Source organism: Trichoderma asperellum, chromosome 2, assembly GCF_020647865.1.
Source record: "Trichoderma asperellum chromosome 2, complete sequence".
NCBI classification, from domain to species: domain Eukaryota; kingdom Fungi; phylum Ascomycota; class Sordariomycetes; order Hypocreales; family Hypocreaceae; genus Trichoderma; species Trichoderma asperellum.
In genome coordinates, this window is record NC_089416.1 from 1723606 (window position 1) to 1742136 (window position 18531).

Consider the following 18531-nt stretch of genomic DNA (forward strand, 5'->3'; position numbering starts at 1 on the left):
GGTTCATATGCAAAAAATTACGGTCCGAGTACAAAATGCATTCAGTTTTATGATGGAGTTGGCTGCCAGGGCCAATTATGCGAATATGTTCCCACTCATGGAGGGAATTGTTTTGTGTTTAGTGCATTTATCTCTCTCCAGATTTCTGGTCAGGCATTTGGGGGTGTCATCAACTGCTCGATGTATTCTGATACCAATTGTCAGAATCAGATTGCTCATGTCTCGAATGACGGCGCTGTTATATCGAGCGTCTGCGGGAATGTCCCACTTGATGGAAATAACCTCCCGATTCAAATTGCACAGTCGATGATTTGCATTGACTAAGGATATGGATTAAATAGAGCAGTTTACATACTGTTGGACTTTAGCTTCGTGCTCGGCAACCACATAGAAATACCTTGTGTTTTCCAATATTCGAGTTGTCCTTTATATATACATATACATTTCAAAACCCTAGGCAAAGCATATAAACCTTTACGGAGAAACAAAGGGGGCGGTTATATGATACCGAGAAACACCAGCAGATGGCGATAGTCGTATCCAAAATTTAAATTATTGGACAGCTAGTACCGTAATCGTGCCGGGATAGCAAAAACTGATTGGTTAGCATTGACATGCGCGCACCAAATGGGCTTGATCATCTTAGCCAGGAACATGGTTTTTAAAGCTAATAGAGTGCTGTACACTCAATGTTTGGACACAGGTGGCTTGTAAAGAGGCCGATTGTAGCTTGTGGCTGAGGTTTAGCTCCCAGAGTAATGCTGCCTTATCTTCTCCACTCAATGATACATGTTCTCCCACGTACGGCTATGGAACACTCTCGTCGAAATTCATCCATGACTCGAGCTTTCACATGTCTAGACCAGATGGAAACGTCATCCACGCAGCGATGCTGAGCCACGACGAGGCCGGTGGAGACTCTGGCGCCGATAGCACCGCCACATGCCGCATTAGCCTCACCCCCTTCTTCATGATGACGTCGCAAGATTGCCCCGCCTACACCCCTCAAACAAGGCCGACGAGCTTGCTCAGGAGGTGCTGCGATAGCTAAATTGCGCGACAGGCTCCCTCTGAAGTCACGAACTTGTCACTCAAGCAAACGCGCTATATAAATCGCCACGCCTCTTCTGCCCGATTTTGCTACTATTCTCAAAATTATTCTTCTCACCAGCTATCCATACAACCCTTGATATCACTACTAAGCTTCCCGCCAAAATGACCACCACCGTCCACGTCAAGAACATTGCCGCCGCAACAGGCGATACTGAAGTCAAGGACTTCTTTAGCTTCTGGTTTGTCCCCCTATCCTACTATTTTTGATCGCTCTGGACCTCGTCTAACATTTTTCATAGCGGCAAAATCACCGACATCAAGGTCACCACCGAGGGCGAGACGAAAAGCGCAGAAGTCACTTTCGAAAAGGAGACTGCCATGAAGACAGCTCTTCTCCTAAATAACACACAGCTCGGCCCCAACCACATTACAGTCGCCAGCGCCACCGGCGATGTTGAAGATGATGGCTCTCACTTCGCTCGACAGGGCAACAACAACGACGAGATTACCCAGGAGATGAAGCCCCGCTCTCGCATCCTTGCCGAGTACCTCGCGCACGGCTACGTTGTTGGCGACGCAGCGCTCCAGCGCGCCATCGAGCTGGACCAAAAGCACGGCATCTCGTCAAAGTTCCTCAACAAGATCCAGGAAATGGACAAGAAGTACCAGGCCACCGACCGCGCCAGGACTACCGACCAGACCTACGGCATCTCGCAGCGCGCTGGCAACTTCTTCGGCGGCCTGAGCAGCTACTTTGAAAAGGCCAGCAACACCCCCACCGGCAAGAAGATTGCCCAGTTTTACATTGAAGGCTCGAGACAGGTGCAGGATATCCACACCGAGGCGCGGCGACTTGCTGATCTGAAGACGGAAGAGCACGGCAGCGCTTACAAGGCTGCTGGCTTGGATAAGGTCTTTGGCAAGGAGGCTGAGAAGGAGAAGCCAGCGGAGGAGAAGCCTACTGATTCTGCTGCTCCCGCTGCTGCAACATCTACTGATGCCAAGAGCGGTTAAGGCAGTTAGAATATCCAACCTGTTGTTGTATGAAATGATTCCCGCAAGATGTTACAAGTTGAGATTACATGTTCCTATTGTGCTGAGTTCAGATGGTTCCTGATATGAGTTTTACGGTTTCAATGCAACAGGCGTTGGTTAGTTTAGCGACGCAAATAGTTGATGCTATGAAAATGAATATTGTACAAATGCCAATTTCTCTTTTTTTTTCCCACTTTCCTTCCGTCAACGGACATTGCCCTAACAATTGAGCGGAGTCCCTGCGGATATGATTAGTAGATGGTCTATAGCTTCGCGCGACCTCAGTTAATATTCACAGTTTCCTTCTCCCTTGGAAAACTTGTGTTCAAGTGCGTCGTCCATTGGTCCTTTGGGGTTCGACGTGAGACACTGCCAGTCAGGATTCAATTAGAAGCTGCTTATGAGCGGCGAAATAAATTGATGAATTCTCGCTTACATCGAGTTGATGTTTGGGATCTGTCTCGTTGGGTTTGCTAAGGCCAGATGCCTTGCCGGATCCGGGAGGATCCTGAAGCTGGCGGCCAGATTGGCGTTCAGGAGGAGGAGATTGATGACCTTCAGGCATGATGGCTTTGAATTATGCTTTGGTTGATTTTTTTTAAGAAAAAAGAAAAGCTGCTTTAAAGAAACTTTACACTTTGCGACGATGGGGGATTTCTTAAGTAGAGCTGAGACAGTGCTCTTTGCTGGCGTTGACGTCAGCGCCCTCATCATCGAGGAGCGATTGCATCATGTTGATGTCGCACAACAACTGATAAGATAGCGAACCTTGCGAAATCGACGAAAGTAAAAATGGAGCTTTGTTATGACTGGAGGTGTTATGCTGGGTTAATTGGAGCTATTCTTTGCCTTTGTGTGCACCATAGCGTCCGATCATCTCGGCGATTATTCTACGTGCCTGAATCTTGTTAGCACGGAGCACTGCACCAATGATGAGATTATGCCGTTCCATTAGGCAATTACTGCTTGTAGATTAACAACATGGAGAGTACCCAATACTTCTCAACAATTTATAGTGTTGACTACTACTAAGGTAGCAGGTAGTTTCCCATTAGTATTAGATACCAGTTATGCTTGAGCAAACCTTGAATGGGGCAATGTGTCTCAGTTGTAGGCAAAGAAGAGGCTGCTTCACGTTATTCGACAATCTCCTAGGTGAATACATGTACATGTGTAAGCCCGCTGAATCAATGCTGCATTGAATGCTTAGGGGTTGTTTGCATCCGAATTGAATGCATGTTGCTCTTCCAAGATGCGGAACAACTTGCCTTTATAGAGCTTATTAGTACTTGGAAGGTATTACTGCCTATGCAGCAGGAGCTTTATGTTTGCGCATCCACCACCACTGCCACATAAACGTTTAAGCCGTCGGCAGCCAGCGCCAGCCAGCGCCAGCCACCTGCACGCAGGCACCAGCAAGCCCCCTAAGCACCGCCAAGCGCCCGCCGAGTAGCAGTACTCTAGCGGACTTATCGGGTAACTTTTTAGTGCCCGCGGCGGCCATGGCCACCAGATTCCCACGCACCCCGCACCCAAGACTGACCGAAGGGGGCCCTTCGTCGTACCGCCAAATCCAGATGGATCCCAACTTCTCTTGTCTCAACCTTGTCTTAACCAGCTGCGACACACCGCATCTTCAAATCTCGTTTTGCCGGTGACTCTTCCTTCTCCTCTTCGTGCCGCAGCAGCAGCTTGTCTCGCACCAGCCACCGCCGCCCGGGAGACGAGAGCCGAGCGACGCATTTACACGAGATTAACTCGCAATATAACAGAGCAAAAAAAGGGTGCAGGCGTGCTTTTTGTACAAGACAGCAAAGATGCCAGATCTGAACTCGGTGCCTCCATCGCCTCACGTCCTGGCAAGTGGCACACATTCTCGCCGCCAGTCTGCCAACCTGCCAGCCGCATCATCGCCGCCGTCGACTCAGTCGTCTGTCAACATCCTGCCGTCCAACCAGGCCGCCGTCAATCAACAGATCCCCTCGCAGGCCTTGCCGTCTCCCGGATTCCCGCCGCCGCAGTCGCCCATGGGTCCCCCATCAGATGCTGCAGTCGGGCCAGGCCCGGGTCCTCTGCGACACCCAAGGCCGCTGACGGCTTCCGAGCTTCATATGCAGCTGGAAAAGGAGCAAGAGGCAGTGGTAAGGATGAACCATGAATTCTCGGTGTAATTCACATGTCTTGGCCTGTGATACACCCGTCGCGCGACTATCGACTGACCATCGACAGGTGAATCGTCTGACCCGTGAACTCTCTCTGCTTCGAGCTGCCCACAATGCGTCTGTCGTTTCAAACACTTCCTCGACGTCCAACGCTGCCTCTTCCCATGATCCCATTGTCGAATCTTCGCTCTTGTCTGGCTCTGGATTCTCGATCCCTACCGCGCGCCGCCATCACAGAACCTCTTCTTCTACTTCTCAGACTTTCCCCAGCTTTGTTTCCTCGTACGACGCTCGAGCCCGACCATCCCACCCCGCATCGCTCTCGCGGCAGAATAGCAGTGCTTCGCGTCGAAGCCAGACAGGATCGCCGGCGCCACCCAGCTCTATAGACCCGTCCAACTACTTTCATCAGCAGAGAATCCCGGCCGCTGCTACTAATTCCGTCATGATGAGCTCTGTCGTGGCTACTCCTGGCAGCTCCGTTTTGGGTGATCAGATGAGCCCTGGGCTGATGCCCGCAACGTTGCGATACGAGGAGACGGCCTTTTATCGACAGGAGCTGGACAATGCAAAGAAAGAGAACGAGGCGCTCAAGAGACGTATTCGAGAGCTTGAAAGACTCGTCCGTGAGAGACGATCAAGCGATGCAAGCCGGAATAGAAGCGACAGCGCCAGCACTACAGCTAGCGCGAGTGTGGCCCCGGGTGGCGGCGTTAGTATTGCGGGCCCCCGAGAGAGCATTTACGGCCATGGCAGAGACCGCGAGCGCGCTATGCAAAGCTCAACAAGCTTGGCTGGAGGAGTAAGCATTGGTGTCCCTGATGAAGAGGTCAAAGTTGGCGAGAGCGCCGCAAGTGGACGATCGGGAAATGACAGCCAGCGGTAATCATCCAACATAATCGACTAGATTCACAATTTTCTTTGTTTGGCAAGCGGATGGGTATGGTATACAAGACTTGGGCTTTATTAACACTCAAAGGAAAATACTTAATGGCGTTCAGGAGTTGATAGCGAGACTATGAGTTGGTTCACAAAACTATTTTTTGTTACTTTTCTTTTTTTCCCTTCCGCTTCGCTGAGCACTGGAGGCAACATAAAAAGACTATCAAGACCTTTGCAGCCTATCCTATTTCATTTTTTCCTTTCATTTCTTGTTACAGAAACAAATTATATAACTTGATATGGATAGAGTGAGCGCCCTTGCTTTCACTATCAAGAACTAATGACTTATGATCTATTATCACTCATAAATTTCCTCAATAATTTCTCAATACCACTGAAACAAAAAGAAAGAAATCAGCGTGCCGTACCAATGATTAATCCAAGTGGAGACAAACCAAACGCTGGTAGCAATTGCTCAAAACAAAAAACGCCTTAAGAACAAGCAACGCAACGCCCTCTCACCAAACGGCATAGTCTTTGGCTTTTTTAGCCCTTTTCTTGCGGACGTCGAGCAGAGGCATGTCCTCATCCGAATCTTCACTAGACACTTTGGGTAGATAAAGAGCCTGGGTCTCCTCTAGCTGCCTTTTCCGTAAAGAGCGCGGGCTTAGCAAGCCCAAGTTCGAATCGGATGCTTCAGTGGCGTCGGCGAGCTTGGAAGAAGATTCGAGTGCAGAAGATTCAAGGTGTCGCTCCTCATCATTTTGACTTTGGTCTCGGCTCTCTTGAGCCTCGACCTCTCTGCGTCTCTCGGCCCAGCAACGCTCAATAACTCGTCTGAGAACACCGTGGATGGTGCATTTCTCCTTGATGGAAAGGCTGCATTTGAAGACTACGCGGTAGGCACAGCGAAATATGTATGATTCGTGAGTCTTTTCCTCCAGCATCTTTGTGAGAAACGTGTTCTTTTCTGACGCGGCAGCGAGATCCGCGACGAGGGTCTCGTTCTTGTCGTTGAGTTCCTCGATTTTGTCTCTTTCCTTCTTCAACTGTTTGCTGATCGAGATCGCTTTTGCTTCGGCGAGTTGACATCTCGCCTCGTAGGTGGCCCCCAGCTCGTGTTTTTCTTTCGTCATGCGTTCTAGGGCTGAGCTGAGCTCGCGACATTTCTCTTCAAGGCGGCTGCATTTGAGCTGTGCTTCACGCTCTCTGCGTTCTAGATTGAGCACTTGGCGAGACAGAGGGTATGAGTTGTGAGATGGGATATCGGCTTCTATCGAAGGTAGGATCTCGTCATTGAGGAGGAGAGAATTGTTGCGCAAATCGCTTGGCGGTTCGATGGGCGGAGGAGAGAGCTGTGTTATTTGCTGGTCTTCTGGTTGAAGGGTAGCACTGGGGCGGAAAGCAGCTGAGGACATGTTATTTTGCTGTTAGAATGAGCGAGTGGCGTGAAATTATGTTTATAAGAGCATCTTTAGAGGCTTGTTCTTGAGAATTGTTTATATCGTTTGACATAGGGTTGAGTGAGCAAGTGAAGTTGGTGTTGTTACACACACAAAAGAGAGAGGGGGAGAGAGAATAAAATAGAAAGGCCAGTTAAATAGATAAGTGTTGCAAGGGCATGGGTCATCTAATTTTCGTCTGAAGATTTTTTCATCAATATGCATACTACTACTTGAACAGCCTTGGCACAGGTGAATCGAAAGTGAATCAGAAGTGAGTTCAGCCGTTTTCAGGACTATGTTCAAGTAGTAAAAACTATGTTCAAAAACAGGCCTGGTTCCCTGACGAGCATCACGTAATTTTCTGCGCGCCCGTTTTGTGGCCCCGGAATTAATGAATACTCTATCCATGTCTTTCAAAATTGCCTCTTGTTGGGCTGTTTCACCAAGGGAGGCGAGGCGTCGAATGTATAGGATTGGCCGAGACGCAGGTATTCGGGAATAGACTCCCACAGCGTAAGGAGGTTCTCCTGGAGCTCTTTGATGGCTGTCATTGAACGATAATTTGCGGTGTAAGCTCGTATGTCAGTTTCTACTTGCTAGAAAAGAGGGACTATTTCACTATAAACAACACATGCCGCTTTTTATGGATTACGACACATCGCATATCGGAGTTACAGCATGGTGATAGCTCCTACATATTTGCTGAAAAATATCAATGCACCTTAACTATCCATTCATAGAGTAAAAATGTTTCTCTAATATTAAAATAGTGCCAATGTAGGGATAGTAGTTCCCAGCACTATATTGCCAAAGATCGCGTCATCTATTGTTAGGTGTCATATAGAGTCTCCTTTATTCTGGACCAGGTTTATCTAACCACTGTTTAATCTGACCCATAAGTAGAGCAAAGCCAGGCAATACCTTATATACAGTGAACAATTATTTTATAACGATTCTGTAGATGCCAAACTTGGTCTGGGCTATGTAATACGTATCAAACGTTCATTCTACTGCTGAGCAGCTTACCGCTCGGTATCTACATCTCTACTTCAGCCAGTCCCGAATAACAAAGCAATCAAGACCAACACCAACCCTCAATCCGCTTGACGATCCAAAATCACTCCCGTAGGATCTTTAGTCTCTCTGTCCCCCCACGTGGCCTCCCACCCGTGATCAGCCAAGTACACCTTCCACGCCGCGTCATCGTCCTCCAACCGGCGGGACACGTCAGGGATGACGAAAAAGGCCACGAGGGCGCCGAGAACAGCAAAGGCAGACCCGATAAGAAACGCCACTTGGTTTCCCTTGTCCGGGTTGCTGGTGTACTTGTTGAGGATTGCCGTGAAGACTTGAGTGCCAATGGCTGCGCCGGCTTTGCTGCAGGCACTGATCAACCCCATCATCTGGCCACGAATCGAGGTGGGGAAGCATTCGGATGCGGTCAGGACCACAGTGCTGCAATAGAGTTAGCTAAAGATTTGGATGATATAGCTGCAAGATTGTTTGAATGGATAAAGAGGATCGGAAGTTGGACTTGATTCATGTATCCAGCAACAGTCATCATACCTTCCAGGTCCCACCTCACCAAGCGTCAAGAATATCCCATACAGCACTACAAAGAGGGGAAACACCGTCTGGATAGGACCAATTGCACCTCCAATGATGAATCCAAGGATGGCCTGCAGACTGAATCCGAGCGCCATTGTCTGCCGCCTCCCAATCTTGTCAGACAGATAGCCGCCCAAAAAGGGGCCAGGCACGTAGAAGCAGTTGATGAGGACTCCCCATCCGAGAGACTTGACAAGGCTCTGCTCCGTGTTGACTCGGCTAATAATAGTTGAGCTGAAAATACCGAAAGGAATGGAAATCCAATTATACAGAAACCAGCTGGCTGCAGATCCGATCAGTGGCCGATAGTATCGCTTCAACGCCAGCCAGTACGGGACTCGCTGCTTTCTCATGGCAGATTTACGATAGGCCGTAGCAACAGCCATGCGCATCCGGAACCAAAAGATGCCCAGCGGCGGAATCGCCCCCAGAGCAAAAGACGTCCGCCATACAATACCGTACTTGTCCTCTCTCTGGCCGACGCAGAGCAGCAACAGGAGAGGCACCAGCCCGCCCCAGACATAGCCAAGGTCGGAAGAGAGATCAGCCAGCATGGCGAACATGAAGCCGCGGCGCTTGCGATATGCGCCGCTCTCATCAGTGGCTTCGACAGCACCAGCACCAGACACCGGATACTCGCCTCCGGCACCAACACCGGCAACGCCCCGGGCGACGATGAGCATCCAGAAAAGGCCCTTTGGGGACGTGCCGTTGGCCGCGGCCGACATGGCAATGCCGAGGACGAGCAGAATGGTCGTGGCCACGGCGCCGGTCTTGCGGCCGAGCTGGTCGACGATGACGCCGAAGAAGAGCATGCCGATGATCATGCCGATGAGGAAGGCGTTGCTGAGGCGCGAGTAGATGGAGTTGGTCAGTTCGTCGGGGTAGATGACGCCGAGGAGAAGCTCGACGTTGCCTATCACGGCGGCATTACTATATAAATAAGATGATTAATCGTGAGACGTTATGAAAATGCCAATGGGAGGAGTAAATGTTCTTACTAGCCATCTGATCCGATTGCCAGACCTGAGAAGAGAACCATCAGCCAGACGGAGAGCTTGCTGTAATATCCTTTGACGGACTCGGCTACACTGCCCGTCTCAACGTCGACGCCATCTTTGCTCTTTTCAACATGCGTCTCATCTTTGACTATTTCTATAGCTGCTGTTTCTCCGACAGTCTCAACTTTGACACTTGGGGGTGAAGTTTCCGGCTTTGAAGCCTCGTCATCCTTTGAGCCCCCAGCCATCGGCAATGATTTGGTAATAAATGAGCTGAAGGAACTGGAATATTTTGACGCGGGCTTATACGTTGATCTATACCCCACGTGAGGAATGGCTTACATGAAGAGGGGTCGTGAAAGGGAGGAGTGCATGTACTGTAGGGTTACATGCACTTATCTTTCTTTTTTAACCCTATTCCAGCTTTAACATACTGATTCCTCCTCACTGTAACACATACAGGGCATCTTCATCCAGATACGCTATCCGGTTAAGTAGGAGAGATCGGCGTAAGAACATGGTTGCTCGCTTGTGGAGATGACACTTTGGGATGACATTTCGCATCATAAGCGTTGATAAACAATGGTATTAGCGTTGGCAAAGATTGTTCGTCCGTTTCTAATGACTCAGCTCTTATTACGATTATCTATAACTCAAACAGCATTCTCCATACAAAACCCATGTTTCTTCAAACGGTAGAGGCGGCCAACTTCTGTTTAAAATGGGGAGGGGATGTTATGAATGCTTTCCTAAAGCAGTTCGCCGATCCGTGGCTGCATCTATAGATGGAACCAATTCCCCGCACTCTGATGATCTTCGTTTTCAAGACAGATACACATGATAGGGCGCCTGATAAAAGCTAAAGCGATGCTCCATGCGACTGCGACCTTTTTTTTTAATCGCATGTTTGTAGCAGAAGCGAGCTAAACAACGACTTATTCCCGTGCATGATGCCGGCACTCGTTGCTAAATTACCCCCTCCCCCACGCATAGAAGAATCCCACATTAAAACGGTTGTTGAACATCAACTTGACCTATCATTGCACAACGCTAAATACGCGGTAACAGGGATACGTCACTGCGATTGGCTTGTAAGATAACAGCTATAAGCTGCCAAGTCAAATCAAGTGGATACAAGTTCCCCGAGATAATCGTGCCTCAATGTATTAGGAGCTCGCGATCTTTTTTAGTTTAGACACCATTCGCAGGCAGGGTACTGCAGCCCAGACAATAAGTGTGTATGTACACGCCGGTTTAATGAAATCTGACGATAGGCTTGAACTTGATTCTCATCAATCAGATTCGGATTCATTGCCGTCGTCTTTTTGATGTCAGGAAATTAACCAATAACAAAAAGACATCATGTATCATTACCAGCCCATCAACAGTGAAAAGGGCACAGCGCCGACAATAGAAACACCAACGCGAAAGCGCATATCCTCAAGATCACGATTCCGCATCTCATTCTTCACAACCCTCGTCCTCCTCGGCACCATTCTCCTCTATCACAACACATCTCTATCATCACTCTGCAGTCACAACAACAACAACCACCACCACCCAAACGTCGCCAAAGTCCAACAATGCTCCATCACCAACTTCAAATCCGACCTCTCCTTCCTAGACAACGCACAGCCCATCCAAGCAGATGAATTCCTCCAACGCAGAGACCGTCTCGCACAAGCTCTCGCCCTCAACAAAGTAGACGCCTTCGTCCTCGAGCCGGGCTATACGTTCCAGTACTACGGCAACATCTCCCAAGTCGACTGGGAACCATGGGAGCCCGAAGAGCGCCCCTTTCTCATGCTCATCATGCCGCAGGTCTCTCCCGATAGTGGCAAAATCTCCGCAAAGACGGCTTTCCTCTCGCCTCACTTTGAAGAAGGCCGCGTTCGCATGCTGGGCATCCCCTCTCATGACGCGGAGCTGGACATTGTCATCTGGGAAGAGCACTGGAACCCATACACCACGCTCCTCAAGTCCAGGCTCTTCAAAGACATTGACTCTCCAACGCTCATGGTCGACGAAGAGATGCGCGACTTCATCGTCCGCGGCCTCGACGCCGAAGGTTTCCGCACCGTCGGCCTCACCCCCGAAGCAGAGCTCGTAAGGCAGCAAAAGTCCGCCGCCGAAGTCGAGCTCCTCCGGGCCGTCAACACCGGAACCGTGGCCGCCGTGCGCGCCATGCGGCCGTGCCTCGTGCCGGGCCTCACCGAGAACGAGGTCACTTCCATCCTGGACAAAACGCTGCTCTCCGTTGGATTCAGCCTCTTCTTCGACATTGTGCTCTTTGAGGAGCACGGCGCTCTGCCGCATGGCGGGTTCGTTACCGGCGGCAAGAAGCTCACGTACGACTCCATGGTTGTCATTGACGTTGGCGCCCATTATCTCGGCTACTCATCCGATATATGCCGTAGCTTCTTGATTGATGCACCGCCATCGTCACCTCGCAAAAACAACGCTGCGGATCCTCTACGGGCCGAAAAGGAAAAAGTCTGGCAAATCGTCTTGGAAGCGCAAACAGCCGCAGCCGGAGCCATGAAGCCGAATAACACGGCCGCCAGCGTCGACATTGCGGCGCGAACAGTCATTGAGGATGCGGGATATGGATATGGCTTCACGCACCGCCTCGGACACGGCATTGGCATCAAGGCTCACGAATCTCCGTACCTGAACAAATGGAACACAGCTGCGCTCCTGCAGCCCGGAATGACATTTACCAACGAGCCAGGAATCTATCTAGAAGGTAAATTTGGAGTTAGGCATGAAGATATCTACTTGGTAAAGGAGGACGGCGAGGCAGAGCTCCTCACAGGCCAGCGAGCAAGAGGGCTGTATGAGCCTTAAAAAACAAAAATTATTACAAAATACATGCAAAAGGGGGTATCATTAAACTTCCTGTCTAAGTGTTTATACCATCATATCCAAGTTTCTTCTTTGTACCAGGTGATGCCTTTGCCAACAACAACAACGACAACAACAACGCTATGCAATTTTCACATCGTCATCAATGCTTCTGATGATCCTTCATGCAAAGGAAAGCCGCTCGCAATCACAGTACGCGGCAGGTACTGCAGCCACGGCAAGCTATCGCCTTCCAAGATGGGGCTGTGATTCAGACTGCAGTCGATGTAGACATTGCCATCCATGTACGTCCAGTTCGACACGTCTGTTGTGCTCTCCGCCACTGATCCCTGGAATGGCGAAGTGCTCAGAGCTGCGCAAAACCAGGACATTTGTTGAAACACTTCAATCAGGGTATGCATCCAGGCGCTCACGCTCATTCTAATCCAGGAGCCCTCGGTTTCAATATGGATGAATCTCAAGCCAGGACAATGGGCGCCTTTGCCATCGCTGCCATCCCAAACAGACATTCCGGAAAATTCATCTCCTCGCAGGAGTGAAGATGTTGCATTTTTATGTGCTTCCTCTATGCAGCCCAGGATGATCGATCCGCATTTGGGCCACTGCTTCTGAATGTATTCCGATATAGTTGTGCAATTATGCTCGGTTGAAGTACCCGTCACCACAGGTAAAGCTCCCAAGCGAACATGGGAAAGGTCGCCAAAATTGCCCTGTGGATCAAACAGCTGACATTCGTACTTGAACTGAACAATGTGAAAGCCATCTGACGGAGGAGGACCAGGTCTTCTCAGCACAATATCCCAGATGGCCGATTCAGCAAAGTGGATCTGAACAAAATGTGGAGACAACAGCACTCTTCTCATCTCATTGATGAGATTCTTGGCGGCATTCCCCGTTGTGATGAGTGTGTGAAGCGCACGTGCAATCTCGTCCGGGTTTCCTCCCGGCGACTGGTCCGCAAACTCTCGATGCCAGAAGCCACACAGGAGTTGCAACGCCAGCGGGAAGTCAATGCCTTTGGTGTTAGTCGACCAGGTCACGGGCCTCTTGGACAGACCCGGGCCAAGCTTGTCAAGGATACATCTGGCCGTCTCTGGCCCATTCAGCACAAGAACGAGCTGGCGGATCGGCCCATCAAACAGCAAGCTGACCTGGCGAGAGAGCTGCGGCCCGGAGCCGCCGTGGTCGGGATCGTGGTAGAATAAGAAGAGCTCGTCCCACAGCTGCCTGACAAACACAGATATGAGGCGGTCGAGCACTCGGTCGAGGTTGACTTGGATCCTCCTGTCCGGGAAGTAGTAGTGGCTGAGCAGCTCGTTGCTCAACCCGTCGGCCAGGGCCTTGGCAAAAGCGGCAACCAGAGCCCCCGCAACCAGGGGGGGGAGCTGGACTTCGATGTTCTTCGCTTCTTGTCTGAAGTTGGTCGGAAACGGTGGTATCGGCGGCTTGATTGGCGCCGAGGGCAGAGGGTGGGCAAAGCCTGTCCCTGGTATCCTAAGGGTTTCAGGACAGCCAGGCGGAGGTGGCATGTCTGATCATGGCTAGAGGGGGAGGATGTGATGGATATACTGGTAGCAGTGGTTTACACGATGCTCGCCATATACGTGTATGCACCGTGCCGGCGACAGGAAACCAAGTATGGGACGGGGATCACCGCAGGGATAGCAAGCTGTGCATTTAAGCTTGACCAATCCGCTTCATATAAGAGAAAGTCGGTCCAGAATCCTCTTCCACACAAATCTGGCCCAATAGAATTCCCACCGCCATTTTATTTATAAGACGTGGGTTAAAAAAAAAAATAGTCTGCGTTTTTGGGGGGCCACCTCAAGCTGCGCAGGCAAAGAAAAGCGTTGCGTAGCTGACGTTGCAAGCTGTCGAAAGCATTGCGCGTCCCATTTCCCAACTGAGTAAAATGCGGCTACCGGCTTGCCACACAGTCTGCGATTGTCGCTGCTCTCTCAGTATTTGCTACGCTTTTTCCATACCAGGAACAACATAATGCCGGGACATGCTAATTGGTTTTGGAACTTTTTTTTTGTTCTGCGCAAAAGGGCGAAACGAGTCGCGACTCATTTACCGTACTGTAAGCATGTTTGACGGAGCTTTTTTCCCGCTGGCCAGGATATCGTTCCTAAAGCTGCGCGTCTCGGGAGCAGCAACCCGCGCCGGGCCAGGTAATTCATTCGACGCCAGATTACGATTCTTGATTGAGGCAAAAAGGGGCGAATCATCTGCTTGCGAATGCTGACCTGAAATGCGAAGTGAGGAAGCGAATGCGAAAACAGCGAGTGGGTGGCTGACCCGGCGTAGGGAGGTGGTTACGTACCACGCCAGTCGAGAACCTCCTCGGGTACAGCTGCCATGATAATGCAACACCTATAGTACTTATATCGATGATTAGTACGGCCAATTCTCCTTATGGGGGGCTATAAAAAAAACCTCACTTGTCAAACTATATAATATTGCTTTTCGCTGCCTCTTTGGCCTCAATTCCATCATTTCAAGCCCTCAGTGGGGGGGAATTATTGGACCGCAGTCAACGGTCCACGACGACGATCATCCACAAAGACTCAAATAATCGACTTTTTCTTAATCGCACTGAGTTGGCATAGATGCCTGAGGATATCGCTTTGCGACATTTTCCACTATCCTACGGAGTATTAATATCAGCATCCATCTCCGTCTCGGGTACAGGAGGCGAAACGGGTTTCTTTTTGGCGCTGTCAATGTAGTCAGTCCGTGCAGCGACTGCCTCAAGGCAATGAGTGCTCCATGTATGCGTTCACCCTACTGAGATGGCATCATCTTCCACAAAACAGGGTATAGAGGAATCTGCGGCACAGCAATAAGTATCTTAGGTAATAAGAGTAAGTGCATTCCAAATAAAAGGGGATTGGAGGTTTCATACCGCCAACTGCTCATCGGCGGCGCAATTCCTCCCCTCCATTGGACCGTCCCTGGAGATGTGCATCAAAGGCGTTAATGTGGCTGCTGTCGTGCTACTATACTTCTGTCGATCGCGCTCCAACCCCGCATCAATCGACAAGAGAAGAGGGGAAGCTGGCCTGGCCGAAAGAGCTCACATAAGAAGAGTTCACAAAAAGCTACACATCAAATCACCTCCAAGAGACGATTGGTCACAATTCAGAGACACATACGGAGTAGAATCAAAGTACCATCAGGTGAAAACCTGGTCAATTGTGATAAAAGATTTCAAGTTATACATTAAGAGTGCGTGCACTCCTTTCATGAAAGTAATTGCCGTAATAAGCGATGCATCCAGCAATCGCATCATCATAACCCGACCAACAACATCTAGTTGCAATATCCCGGGCGCCGACTCGCACCGAACTAAGCGAAGCCAAACAAAAAACAATTGAAGGAACTATTGGAACAGATATTAGGATGGGTGGATGGGTATTTACTCGTCAGCGTCCTTGTTCTTCTTCTTCTTCTTGCCACCGCCGCCGCCGCTTGACATGCCCGTTGCAGGTTGGCTTTGTAGGTGAACTTCAAAGTAGTTGACGCCTTCTTCCCATGCGAAACCCTTCAGGTATGGGTTATCCAACTCATCATCAGCCTGCAGACAAGCATTTTATTAGCCATAACGTTGTATTAAAGCATCAAGTCTCAGGAGCTTACTCTGTTCTTGTTTGCCTTGTGGATGGCTGACAATGCGTCACCTATTGTCAGGCCCTTCATGTTTCGTGCCACGACCTCCTTGCCATGCGGGAATTTTAATGTTATGCTCTTGATAGGAGGCGATGTTAGGGGAATCATAAGCAGTTGATCATTGTCAAGATCCTTTGGCCGTTGATTTATTTTCCTATGTGATACCTGTTAGTATATGCTGCAGAATATGGGATGGTCTCGTCCTCCATCGGACAGTGCGAACATACCAGGCAGTCTGCTGTGTCTCCAAAGCCAGCTTCAGAGGTGCATGGCTTTCGTCTGTTCGACGGTGTAAGCAATTGGTCATCAGCAACAATTACAACTGCGGGACAACTCACTGATTTCGTTGATTGTCATGACACCAGCCGCACTAGAGCTTGTTCTCCGGTGGCCCTTTTCTTTGGGCGGTGATGATGACAGGCCTTGGACGGCAGAATCGACCTTGGTGAGAGGTTCAGACATGATGGTTGTGGGATCAGACGAGATCCGAGAGCTGCAAATGATTTCGTGTGAGATGCAATGAAACGACGTCACAGGGAAGCAAATTAGTTTACCTGTTTGATGAAAAAGAAGACGAGATAGTCGAAGAAGATAAATGTGATGATAGAGAGGAGAGAGGAGAGAAAGAGGAGAAGGTTTGGAGAGAGGGGAAGGAGTGGCTTCATAAAGGCCGGCAGGACCTAGGCCTGCTAGGCACCGTGACACTCGCTTCCGAGAGCAGGAGCAGGAGCAGAGCATCGCCGCTGCCCCTTACGCAGCCCGGGCGGGGTAAGTGCCTTCCTTCTCCCAGACTGGGAATGCGAGCGGATCGCGTGACAATGATACCACCGGCGATGCTGGCTGCGTGCAGGTCACTGTGGTACCCGATTAGGCTTAGCACTGCGGCCCTGCACTAAATCCACCAGAATCCGGGGAAGAATCTGGGGAAGCGCCCCACTGCCCTGCGAGTGCCGGTTGATGGAAAAAAAGACATTGCGCAGGGGGAATGTGTTGGGAATTGCCGTGCATCGAGCTTCAGCTGGTGAAAAAGTCGGTTTTGCGTCTTCTTTTTTCTGCATCTGTTGCTGAAGCTGGTGCCGTGTGATTGGGGATGCGACTGGGTGAACGAGCACTCGATGTGACTAGAGCGCCCCTTGCCCCTCACCGGCCGATCTCTCCGGGTGGATCGGGTACTTGATGGCAACGCGCCCACTCTGCCCGATGTAAGGTATCCGGTACCTCTGAACCTTACCATGTCTCGAGTAAGTGACGTACTCGCCCTCCATCCCGTACTTCCTGTCCAATGACATTGGCCGAGTCCCCCAACCGCGTCGTTTGCGGACTGTGCTGCAGCAGCCATTTACTACTCGTCTAGGCTTAGATGAGGAATGATCCGATGACTTGGCAGTCTGAGGCCCAGGGCACAGCCAGTGTGCATACCAGACGAACGCAGGCATCGTTTTACTCCGCACCGGCTGAAAAGGAGGAGACGAGTCTCGTGTTCGGGGGCTGGAGCACGCAGGCCAAAATGGCCTCGCCACCCAGCATCTTGTGTCTGTCCAACTCTTCCTCTTCCTGTTCATCTGCCCATCGTGCAATAACTGCGTGTCGTTTTTTATCCCAACATCAAGCGTCCATCCATGAATTGTCCCTCTCACACGACCAAGATGCTCCTACGGACGGCCCCGTAATAGACAATGGCTCTACTGCGGGACTCTCGGGCTGTACACCGAGCCCCGCTGTGGGCCTCATAGCACGATGCATCGCATGTTTTGCCGCCAGGTCAGCACACGTCCAGGCCACGGGTGAAGAAGCGCCGCCCCATTGCGCCGAAACAAGAGAGAATATAACTCGAACGTATCGTCATGACAACCAGTGCCTCAATCCGGATGGCATATTCAATTGGAAAAAAGACCACCGCAAACTGAAACTTCGCACCTATGACTGCCCTGTGACCCGATTTCGAGAGTCATCCGAAACTCGCAGTTCTCGTTACGAGAATCTCCCAAGCACAATACACCAAGCGCATAATTATCCTCATAGAATTACTAGATAGACGCAAGGGGCGAAGATGGGGGAAACCCGGAACCTTCCTCTACTGCTTATTTTTCCCAGTACGCATACCTACCAGTATCGCATACTAATGGTTTGAAGTGATCAAAACCGCCATATACCCATTATCCCGATGACGACCAATTGCTCCTCTCGAATTTGACCGTGATCATGCCGTTATGCTCTGCGATAGCAACACGTTTCGCTCGTGAACTATTTAGCGACCTTTGCCCGCCATGTCTTCGTGCTTTCGAGCGTCAGCTACCCTGTAACCCTGCGTGCTATCTTGCCACCGCACACCGTTTTTCGGCCGATGAGACGCAATACCGAATCGTCCCGAACAGCACCATGAACTCATGTTTTATCTGCGCCAATTTCGTCATTAAACTGTCTTTGTTGTGTTTCTCGTGAACCGGCAATGCCATGCATGATTGGGTGTCCCCTGTGGTGGAGGTCGGCGAAGTCCTGGCGGTCCACAGCACGCCTGCGACATCAAGCGCATAGCGATGTTCATATGACTGATTAAGAGTTTAGACATTGCCCAGACGACGCGAGAACCGCAAGCCGTAGTCGATTCTAGACCTTTCTGCGACTCACAACACCCGCCCGTCAACAATGTCTCGTGGTAATCAAAGAAAATTTCCAAGAGTATCTACGAATAGACGACGTCCGATCAGAGAATGCGTACAAATTTCGGCGACACAAGCTCGAGAGCCCATTGAAGAATTATACGCCTTATAAACGGGAATTAAAGAGCATGGGGGAATGAAAATACAA

The 18531-nt window shown here is 50.2% G+C and overlaps 8 protein-coding genes across 11 annotated transcripts; 3 read left to right on the forward strand and 5 right to left on the reverse strand.

Moving 5' to 3' along the window:
- The first annotated feature begins 1025 nt into the window (after positions 1 to 1025).
- On the forward strand, positions 1026 to 2262 carry TrAFT101_002883 (uncharacterized protein). The gene is made up of 2 exons (XM_024899457.2): positions 1026 to 1292; positions 1353 to 2262. The coding sequence occupies exons 1-2, from the start codon at positions 1216 to 1218 to the stop codon at positions 2065 to 2067; spliced, it is 792 nt and encodes a 263-aa protein (XP_024763997.1). The 5' UTR covers positions 1026 to 1215; the 3' UTR covers positions 2068 to 2262.
- TrAFT101_002884 (uncharacterized protein) lies at positions 2178 to 3318 on the reverse strand. Of its 2 annotated transcripts, XM_024899346.2 has the most exons (4): positions 2857 to 3318; positions 2525 to 2774; positions 2385 to 2457; positions 2178 to 2327 (listed from the first exon to the last, which is right to left on the reverse strand). In XM_024899346.2, exons 2-4 carry the CDS (start codon positions 2651 to 2653, stop codon positions 2308 to 2310), a joined length of 222 nt encoding a protein of 73 aa, XP_024763998.2. In that variant the 5' UTR covers positions 2654 to 2774; positions 2857 to 3318; the 3' UTR covers positions 2178 to 2307. The 2 variants fall into 2 exon arrangements, with proteins under 2 accessions (XP_024763998.2, XP_065982832.1); XM_066126725.1 differs by having other exon boundaries at positions 2178 to 2457.
- A 587-nt stretch (positions 3319 to 3905) lies between these two features.
- Positions 3906 to 5136, forward strand: TrAFT101_002885 (uncharacterized protein; the record flags this gene model as incomplete). The annotated part of the gene is made up of 2 exons (XM_024906101.2): positions 3906 to 4229; positions 4318 to 5136. The coding sequence occupies 2 exons, from the start codon at positions 3906 to 3908 to the stop codon at positions 5134 to 5136; spliced, it is 1143 nt and encodes a 380-aa protein (XP_024763999.2).
- A 514-nt stretch (positions 5137 to 5650) lies between these two features.
- TrAFT101_002886 (uncharacterized protein) lies at positions 5651 to 6746 on the reverse strand (the record flags this gene model as incomplete). The annotated part of the gene is made up of 1 exon (XM_024906102.2): positions 5651 to 6746. The coding sequence occupies exon 1, from the start codon at positions 6548 to 6550 to the stop codon at positions 5651 to 5653; it is 900 nt and encodes a 299-aa protein (XP_024764000.1). The 5' UTR covers positions 6551 to 6746.
- Positions 6747 to 7424: 678 nt separating this feature from the next.
- On the reverse strand, positions 7425 to 9512 carry TrAFT101_002887 (uncharacterized protein). Of its 2 annotated transcripts, XM_024899368.2 has the most exons (3): positions 9187 to 9512; positions 8144 to 9118; positions 7425 to 8032 (listed from the first exon to the last, which is right to left on the reverse strand). In XM_024899368.2, the coding sequence occupies exons 1-3, from the start codon at positions 9432 to 9434 to the stop codon at positions 7672 to 7674; spliced, it is 1584 nt and encodes a 527-aa protein (XP_024764001.2). In that variant the 5' UTR covers positions 9435 to 9512; the 3' UTR covers positions 7425 to 7671. The 2 variants fall into 2 exon arrangements, with proteins under 2 accessions (XP_024764001.2, XP_065982833.1); XM_066126726.1 differs by having other exon boundaries at positions 7425 to 9118.
- An 882-nt stretch (positions 9513 to 10394) lies between these two features.
- TrAFT101_002888 (uncharacterized protein) lies at positions 10395 to 12099 on the forward strand. Its single transcript, XM_066126727.1, has one exon. It carries the CDS (start codon positions 10549 to 10551, stop codon positions 12031 to 12033), a length of 1485 nt encoding a protein of 494 aa, XP_065982834.1. The 5' UTR covers positions 10395 to 10548; the 3' UTR covers positions 12034 to 12099.
- Positions 12054 to 14984, reverse strand: TrAFT101_002889 (uncharacterized protein). Its single transcript, XM_024899472.2, has 2 exons — positions 14496 to 14984; positions 12054 to 14427 (listed from the first exon to the last, which is right to left on the reverse strand). Exon 2 carries the CDS (start codon positions 13578 to 13580, stop codon positions 12183 to 12185), a length of 1398 nt encoding a protein of 465 aa, XP_024764003.1. The 5' UTR covers positions 13581 to 14427; positions 14496 to 14984; the 3' UTR covers positions 12054 to 12182.
- Positions 14985 to 15233: 249 nt separating this feature from the next.
- TrAFT101_002890 (uncharacterized protein) lies at positions 15234 to 16720 on the reverse strand. 2 transcript variants are annotated; one of them, XM_024905000.2, is made up of 5 exons: positions 16278 to 16720; positions 16062 to 16216; positions 15951 to 16002; positions 15694 to 15877; positions 15234 to 15631 (listed from the first exon to the last, which is right to left on the reverse strand). In XM_024905000.2, exons 2-5 carry the CDS (start codon positions 16183 to 16185, stop codon positions 15473 to 15475), a joined length of 519 nt encoding a protein of 172 aa, XP_024764004.1. In that variant the 5' UTR covers positions 16186 to 16216; positions 16278 to 16720; the 3' UTR covers positions 15234 to 15472. The 2 variants fall into 2 exon arrangements, with proteins under 2 accessions (XP_024764004.1, XP_065982835.1); XM_066126728.1 differs by lacking the exon at positions 16278 to 16720 and having other exon boundaries at positions 15951 to 16084.
- Between the last annotated feature and the right edge of the window lie 1811 nt (positions 16721 to 18531).